At 43.7% G+C, this 8,368-nt stretch overlaps 1 protein-coding gene across 1 annotated transcript in view; it reads right to left on the bottom strand.

Moving 5' to 3' along the window:
* ccdc18 (coiled-coil domain containing 18) overlaps nt 1-8,083 on the bottom strand; it is a 16,703-nt gene extending 8,620 nt beyond the window's left edge. The window contains exons 1-18 of the mRNA XM_019877706.1: nt 7,628-8,083; nt 7,195-7,348; nt 6,754-6,863; nt 6,457-6,585; nt 6,193-6,289; nt 5,829-5,950; nt 5,466-5,754; nt 5,240-5,327; nt 4,770-4,987; nt 4,520-4,630; nt 4,239-4,370; nt 3,844-3,957; nt 3,682-3,759; nt 2,861-2,977; nt 2,349-2,516; nt 1,354-1,496; nt 683-846; nt 4-95 (exon numbers count right to left, since the gene is read on the bottom strand). Of these exons, the coding sequence (XP_019733265.1) occupies nt 4-95; nt 683-846; nt 1,354-1,496; nt 2,349-2,516; nt 2,861-2,977; nt 3,682-3,759; nt 3,844-3,957; nt 4,239-4,370; nt 4,520-4,630; nt 4,770-4,987; nt 5,240-5,327; nt 5,466-5,754; nt 5,829-5,950; nt 6,193-6,289; nt 6,457-6,585; nt 6,754-6,863; nt 7,195-7,326 (2,304 nt within the window). The 5' untranslated portion in view covers nt 7,327-7,348; nt 7,628-8,083. The remainder of the gene's footprint in view (nt 1-3; nt 96-682; nt 847-1,353; nt 1,497-2,348; nt 2,517-2,860; nt 2,978-3,681; nt 3,760-3,843; nt 3,958-4,238; nt 4,371-4,519; nt 4,631-4,769; nt 4,988-5,239; nt 5,328-5,465; nt 5,755-5,828; nt 5,951-6,192; nt 6,290-6,456; nt 6,586-6,753; nt 6,864-7,194; nt 7,349-7,627) is intronic.
* Nucleotides 8,084-8,368: the final 285 nt, after the last annotated feature.

Raw genomic sequence — 8,368 nt, 5'->3', positions numbered from 1 at the left:
CACGGTGTGCAGCTGGCCCTCGAGATGCTGACCCTTCTGGACGCAGTTGTGTTTGTCTGCCTCGCAGCGATGGAGCTTCTCCTCCAAGTCCGCCACTAAAGACGGGAGACAGGAACTGTGAACGGGCTGAAGCGGAATGTGGGGGGAAAAAACACTCCATACTATGTCTGGCAAATTGGTGGATGACGGTGATTCTTTTTATGGTTTTAACAGTACAACACACTGGTACCTTGATTTACCTGTAGTATTCGTGTGTAGATGCGTGCCTTTAAGAGGTGTGGTCAAGCGACAGACATAAGAAGCTGTTCCTCCAACTCGCATTGGCCGTTTACTCCGGTGTTAGTTTAGTGTTAGCGTCTGCGCCATGCTCCTTGCAAATGTCTTCATTTTGTATTTGTGTCTTTGACTGTTTGTCCTATTTTAAGGAACAGCTGAGGGTGCATTTGTGACCCGAGGTGCATTGGCCGTTTACTCCGGTGTTAGTTTAGTGTTAGCGTCTGCGCCATGCTCCTTGCAAATGCCTTCATTTTGTATTTGTGTCTTTGACTGTTTGTCCTATTTAAGGAAGCGCTGAGGGTGCATTTGCGACCCGAGGCTCTCCTTACCCACACGTGAGGGCCACAATGGCGCAATTGAAGCTTCTTCACAAGACAAAGTTTGTCTTCGGTCTTATTTGGCTTACCCAAGTCATTCTTGTTTTCAAGCAGGCTCCTTGTTTGCTGCAGGTTCTTGTCCATGACGCTGATCTGAGTTGTCTTGATGGTGACGTCCTTCCGCAGACTCTGCAGCTCCGACTCCTTCGACTTGAGCTCCACTTGGTAGTTTTTCACATCCGTGGTCACTTGGCTTCGAGAATATGACAAACAAATAAGCTTCTTGTCATTTGTGATTTCGTTTCACAGTTATGTGCAATATTTGACAATTAAGAAAAAAAATCACTGAACAGACACTGGATAAAATGCAAGTCTTATTCGCCTCACCTTATCATGAGCGCACCACCCATTTCTGATACAGAGAACGGCTGCAATTGTGAGCAATGCAGCGAAAAGGCTTCACGTCACATGAAAGAAAAAAAAATAGCCAAAGAGCTTTTCCTCTGAGCCGTTCAAGCCAGCAGAAAGAAATGACTTTCAAACGAGGCGCACGCTCTTATATGCGCACAGGTCGATGGATGCGAAAGGCAGAGCGAGAGGCTTGTGTCACGCCCACTGCCGGTTGTGGCGTAATCATAAGATGCCGAGTTGATCAAAAGGAACATCATGTGACTCATGATGGGGGGGGGAAACATGGAAAAGAAGCGGTTGATGAAATTGTTCTGTATATTGACTCGTGTGCCGGCACTGCTGTCCTTACTTGAGCGTCTCAGCCAGTTTCGTGTTCTTTTCCTTCACGTCGTGCAGGTCTTTGTCTTTCTCCACGTCGTCTTCCCATCTGGTCCTCAATTCGTCCTGCAGAGCGGCTCGAGCTCGCTCCAGCTGATGCTCTAAAGTGGACACCTACATTTTTTTTAAGAACAAAATTTTGAACATATTGCCAGAGCGGCTCGAGCTCGCTCCAGCTGATGCTCTAAAGTAGACACCTATATTTTTTTAAGAACAAAATTTTGAACATATTGTTGTTCAAAATGAATTCTATCACCATCACCGATGCCTTTCCGATTGTTTCATTAGGTGTTGCCGGTCGCCACTCAGCCGATCAGAAATCTACGCTTGACTTGTGTCCCTGCAAAGCTTAGCGCACTGAATGGACAACACTGTTCTCCAATTTTTGACAGCAAAGTTGCAAACAAAAAATTATTCTGTGCTATTTATAGAATCACAAGATTCAACCGCACAAGGTCCACACGCTACATTAGCGCCTCGATCGTCAATTTCCTAATCAGACCACAATCACCGTGGGTCATAATTTTATGAGTTACTCTTATGTCATCAAATATTTGGCACAAATCGTTGCGCATGAGGTGCCTCTGTTTTTCTAGACATAAGTATATGGTGTCTTTTCAAAATCGTTTCTCCACAAAATCAATTGGGTATAAAGTTGTCGATGAAACGTGGAAAATGGCTTGATGGGCCAAAAAACTCCATCACACAGATCAAACCGGTGAAAAAAATTCATTCAACATTTCATTTCCGATGCCACTTTTCCTCACTTGGGTTCCGGGCATGCTGGAGCCTAACACACGAGAACTGTGGCTCTCCTTTCCTATATGCGAGGGCATTCGAATACTACCAATACGTATACTGTAAAAACCCATAAGAAACGATCACACATCTGCGAAGTGGCAGGCGTGCGCAAAATACGATGCGAGCAAAGTTTGACAGTTCATAAGCCAGCAACCTCGCACCCACCTGTTGCTGCAGTTGACTCTGGCTATCCTCCAGTTCGGCGATGCGGGCCGTGCTCTCAGTCAGCATCGTCTGCTGCTGCTGCAGAGAAAGCTGAAGCTGCAGGTTTTGCTCACTGGAAGCCTGAGCCACCCGAGTGGCGTCGTGAAGCTTTTCCTGCTGCGAACGCACCTGAGGTGGGGTTGAATAAACAGCGGGAATGAGTGACTAAAAAGAGCAAAGCATCAGAGATTCGGAACTGAGCTTTCTTCATGAACACTAACCTGGAAGGAGAAAAACAAGAGGATGAGAAGAAATAAATAAATAATCAACTTTACCAGCTCATTACTTTACAAAACCATTTTCCAACCTTTACTGCGTCAAGGCACACACCGTATGTGGGTGTTTAATCAGAAAAATCTCATTGCATTGACCAGGTAAAAATATTCAATCATAATCGCAATGTTGAGTATTGAAGAAAAAAGATCAATTCGATTATTTTTGAAAATCATTCAGCCCGAGCGGCGATCGTGAACCTGGTCTTTGGATCTCTGCAGCTCAGACTCGTAGCTCTTGCGCATCTCCTCCATCTGCTGAAGATGCCGCGTCAGCTCCTCTCGGCAGCCTGACAGGGACGACTGGAGCTCACTTATCTAAAACACACACACACACACACACACACACACACACACACACACACACACACACACACACACACACACACACAGAAAAAGTCCTAATCACCACTTGCAGAATTAGCAAATTTCAGAAAGAGGCATCTGATGGGAAAATTGGGTTTTCAAATTGTCTGTACAAAAATAGTGCCGACCCATGAAGTGTGAAATTAAACAACCAAGTCAGTCTCGGGACTCGGGAGAGATGAACATCTCCTGCCCTGGAGGGAGGCTCGGAGTCTCCAGATGTTTTCAGCAACTCCACAAAAAGTCTTTGTTGCTTTTCTTTTTAATAGTCACTTAAAGAGGTTGGAAAAGTTGCTAAATATAATAACAAAGTCATTGGTAATAAATAGCTTCTTGATGAGTTGCATGCAATCGCTCCACCCAGGTTGTCATGGTGATAAAAACTGTCCTTGGCATTTATATTGTGTACAACACTGCCCCCAAGTGGGACAAATGTATATTAAGGGTCAGATCTTTTTATTAACACAGCAAATGCATATCCGGCCTCCTGTGAGTGACAAATGTTGTGGCAAATAAATTGTGTGTTCATGTAAAGAAAAGTGATCTGCCACGATTAGTATGAAAGCAAAAACTGGCAGTTGTGCAGTCTCCACCTTGAAACCACTTCATGCACTTCAGTATCATGATCACGTGTTGCAGAATGTTAGTCCACTGACCTTGGTGGCCGACTCAGCTGCCTGCTCCTGTAAAGTCTGGAGCAGCTCCTCATTGTGTCTCGCTTCAATTTGCTTCTCCTGGAGCCAAAACCAAACGGGTGCCCTCATTCACAACTTATTCAAATTTATGTTCAATACAGTTTGCTCGACAGGAGTCCCGACCTGTTTCAGCTCTTCAACGAAGGCTAGCGCCCCATCACGTTCTTTCTGGAGAGAAGTCAGCTCCTGCTTCGCCTCGAGCAGCCGAGAATGAGCATCGTCCACAGACAGCTGCAGCTGCAAACGTGAGAAGACAGCCACTTGACAATTATTTTAGTTTCGCTTATATAACACAGTTATAATGCACTAAAAAAATATTGCAATTGTCCTTTTCCCCTTGGCTTATGGTCAGTGACACCCAAGTGAAAAATACAAAAATGAACACCTCAGGCACTATTCATTCTATCATGATTCAAATCTGCAATATGAGTGTACATACCGTGAATCCGGTATACGTTTGACATTGAAGAATATTAAAAATACATAAATAAATAAGCAAAGATGTAAAATCAAGTCACCACGTCAATTCTGTGCTGCTGCTCGGTGCATTGCTGACTATGTGATTGTTTAGTCTTCTCCAAAGATTGTTGGTATTCTCTTTGCTTTTTGCTCATCAGAGTTTGGTAGTGTTGAAGAGTGCTGGTCTTCTCCTGTATGAAATACAAGAAAAAAAAACATAGATAACAAGGAATGAAAAAAATATTTGCACCTGTGGATGGTAAAAATCAAAATAAAATACGGCTTTCATATCAAAGCACCACTGCACCGTGTAGGCATGGGAGGCGGGTTGGTTTTGTACCTGCAGCTGGTTATCCAGTTCTGTATTCTTCAACGCAGCCTGAGCATAGGCGGACGTTTTCTGCTCTAACTGTTTTTCCAGCGCCGCAACTCGAGCACTCTTCCTCTTCAGCTGAGTTGAAATCAAGAACAATGCAAAAATCTTTGACAAGCTCTAGACCCAAACAGTGAAAGCACTTGTAAGGTCGGAAACTGAAGCGTCAGAATGTCCGGTGTCAATGTTAGAATGAGAAAAAAAAAGTGTTTGTTACCTCTTTCTCTGAGGCCACGGCTTGGTTGGCTTTGTCCATCAGCTCCATCTGGAGGTTTTGGTAGTGAGAAGCACTTTGGGCCAAGGAGCTCTGCAGAGACAAATTCTCCTCCTGGGCTCGGCTCAGGCGGTCCTGAAGCTTCTCGACCAGGCTGCGTTGTTTCATCCGCTCGGCCTCCTTCACCTGAAGAACTTGTAATAGATGCTGGTAGCCTTCACCTGAGGAGAAAAAATAAAAAATAAACTACAAATCACTAGAAAGGCTGCCGCTGATTAAATGAAGGTCACATTGATGGTTTATTTCGTTGACCTGAGATTTTCTTTTTAACTGTGTGGGCTTTTGTAATGGATCCTCAGTCTGCTCAAAAAAGTATAATTGATTGATTAGGGTAGAGATTTCAGAAGTGTATTCTTCTAGTACGGTATTGGCAAGAAGCGTATCTAAACATGCGGTTGATGGGCCCACTGTACCGGGTTTCAGGTTCAGCGTTTGTGCAGTTGCTGAATGGTCCACCGGGGGCAAAATGCAGGGCCTGACACACAATGGTCCAAGAGCATCCTGGTATAAATAAAGAAATCACATGACATCGTCGCAGGCGGAAAAGACTACTTTGGCTTTATGAAGCATATTCAAAAAATGACTTATGAACCACTGATAAGGAAAATCAGGTGAGTCCGAAAGCAACGATCTCCCCACCTCTCTGAGATGCAGCAGAGATAAAATGGCCTCCAGGCTGGTGGCCTCTGCTTGGCTCTGCTGGGCTACTCTGCGGCTCTGGGCCAGGCACAGCTCCTGGTTCTTCGTCACGGCGCGCAGGTCTTCCACTTCCTTGCGCAGAGAGCCCAGCTCCCTGCAGTCAGCGCTGCGCTCCGTCAGCTGCCTGCGGAAGTCTGAGCTCCGCCGCTCGGCATCCTCCAGCTGGGCCTGGAGGTCCGAATACTCAGCGGCAGAAGTCTTTGCCCGCCTCGCGTCCTCCTTTAGCTGGCTGCAAGGCCCGACGAGTTATGACGAGTCAGCAAAACTCATGATCGGAACAAAGAGAGCGGCGTTCGTGCAAACCTGATTGTATGACTTTGATCGCCTTTTTCTCTCTCCAGCGTGGTGCACTTTCGTTCCAACTCTTCTTTTTCACGATCGCGCTCGATCAGACTGTCTTTTAATTTGGTTTCATTCTCCGTCACCTAGAAAGCGCACGCAAGGACTGTTTTTATTGCTCTGCGCGAGGGATAGCCAAACTTTTTTTTTCTACCGAGGGCAACGAACAGAACAATGGAAACAAGAGTCAACATCACGTTGAGTTAATGAAACATGCACAAAAAAAAATCACCATACTGCAGGTAAACTAATGGCAAGCAAAATTTAATTAAAAAGTGTCTAAATCTGATCTTGGTGTTATCGTGTATCTGACTAAAATATGAATTACCTTTTGAAGTTTACTGGCAATGGTGGCCTTGTACTCTTTGAAAGCTTCTTTGAGCTTCTCTGCATTTTCGAGGGCTTGGTTTCTTTGTTGTTCCGCCCTGTTAAAAATTGGACAAAATGCATCAAATACTTAACAAATATCCTTCGTCTCCATTGTGTTTTGAATCACACATTCAACTAACGCCAAACCCGTGAAATATAATCACATGATATCATAAAATTGCAGCACTTATTAAATCCAAACTCTTGCAAAAGGCCCCATTACCTTTTGGCCAGAGCCGTCTTGGTTGCCAGCTCTTCTCTCAGAGCGCTTAGTTTCTCCGTCAGAGTTGTTATCATGATGTCACTGTGTGCTGCTTCTTCCTGACAACGCTCTGCCCTCAGCTCTGCCGCCCTAAGAAACACAAAGACGGAATGGCTTTTAGGATAGTCAAAGGGAGGCATGACAGGAATTCATGACATAGTTTTACTGAGCCCTCCAATATGCTTTCATATTTTGATGTAACATGTCGACACTCCACAAATGTCAATTCACATCGTAAGCTCATCCGTCACGACTTACTTAAGTTCTTTGGCTTTGGTCTCAACCGCTGTTTCAAGATGCAACATTTGCTCATTCATCATGACCGATACGTTGTTAACAGACCACCCATTTGAGCATCGCAGGTGGTCCTGGAAAAGAAAATGTCCAGTATTACGCATTAAGTTGTTCGGTATAACAATATATATCATGGATATGATATAAAATATTTGTCGTTGGAGATAACAGAATATTGGTTATATTGTGTTTTTGTTGTATGACAAAAAATATATTTGTATTCATATCACATCACACATTTGCCTCCACATTCATTTTGTTATTAATCAGCAATATCCATTGAATACATTACATGCAAACAGCTGATTCGTTTCGCTTCCAACAGAAACTGTATGTACAAAACAGATACTAGATTGGTAAATTAAATACTGTCTTTTAAACACCCCTGTTTTAAGGCTGTATTACCCGAGAGCTGGAGGACAGGAGTTCATACGGTGTAGCATCCAGGTCAGTGATGAGTTGAACATCCTGCATGGCAAGACGGGCATTTTCTTGGCGTGCATAACCCATTTTTCGCTTCACAGAAACAGACTCCATCTCGTGGACGGCACGAAGCGGACTGGATGAGGAGAGACATAAGCGATCAATAAAGGTTAGGAAACATTTGTGCAAAGGATGAAGAACGAGACTTTCTAGTTTCCAAATGGTTAGATAGTGGTTTGAAAAGGACGACTTTAGACAGACACAAAATCTTACATAGAATAAAAAACATGATCAAATCCAGCATCTTACAAAAAGAATTGAAGTCTCGAACAATGGCATTTATAGGTACGACGTTCGTGCAACTTAATACAATAATACAGCAATAAATTGCTGGCTGGCGACATCGTGAACTCACCAGGTTGCTGCCCTTCAAGTCTAGGCAAGATTCATCAAGAGTCCAGTCTGATCAATCTTCGTCATTAACATTCTGCACCATCATTGGTTAAATGCAACCGGATATGTGAACGACTTTTACGGTGGTAAATTATCGGCTTTACTGGTATTTGTTGGACACCTTTAAGAATAAACGATACATTTCAACAAATTGGTAGCCTGTTAGTAGGCTAAATGTAAACAACGATGGTTGCTAATCAACAGGTCGCTAGCCGAGAGATATAACTTCGCTGCGGTCTTTTAAAAGTAAAACCAACCCTACAACCACCTTGGCGATGTGCATAAATTGCACAATAGCTTGGTGTTTGTTGTTTTCTTAACTTTTTTTAAAAACGGTCTCATTTGAATTCATCTTCTAATTCCTTATTAATCGATGTCTTAGCATTAGCCAAATAGCCACCAAAAACTTGAATTGTCTCCGCCCATGTTTTTTAAAATCCGTTCCGGATTGGTTGGAAGCAAACGACAATGATTGGTGGAAGCGTTTCTTCACAGAGGCCGCCAAGTCATGGCGGAAGGATGAAATAGCCAATCGCATTCGCGGTCTCTGAGCCTAAGGATTTGGGACGAACAGCCTGTCAATTAAGTGAAAAAAAAAACAAAAACGTCTTTATATTCCTTAAAACATCTGTACACCCCCACACCCACACTCACTCACAAACAATCGGTTCTATGGGGCCATTATTGTTGCAAAAGCAGTTTA

The sequence above is a fragment of the Hippocampus comes genome, unplaced genomic scaffold (genome assembly GCF_001891065.2).
Source record: "Hippocampus comes isolate QL1 unplaced genomic scaffold, H_comes_QL1_v1.1 scaffold317, whole genome shotgun sequence".
In the NCBI taxonomy this organism is placed as follows: domain Eukaryota; kingdom Metazoa; phylum Chordata; class Actinopteri; order Syngnathiformes; family Syngnathidae; genus Hippocampus; species Hippocampus comes.
Note: the sequence above shows the minus strand (reverse complement) of the source record. Positions and strands in the feature narration are given on the sequence as shown.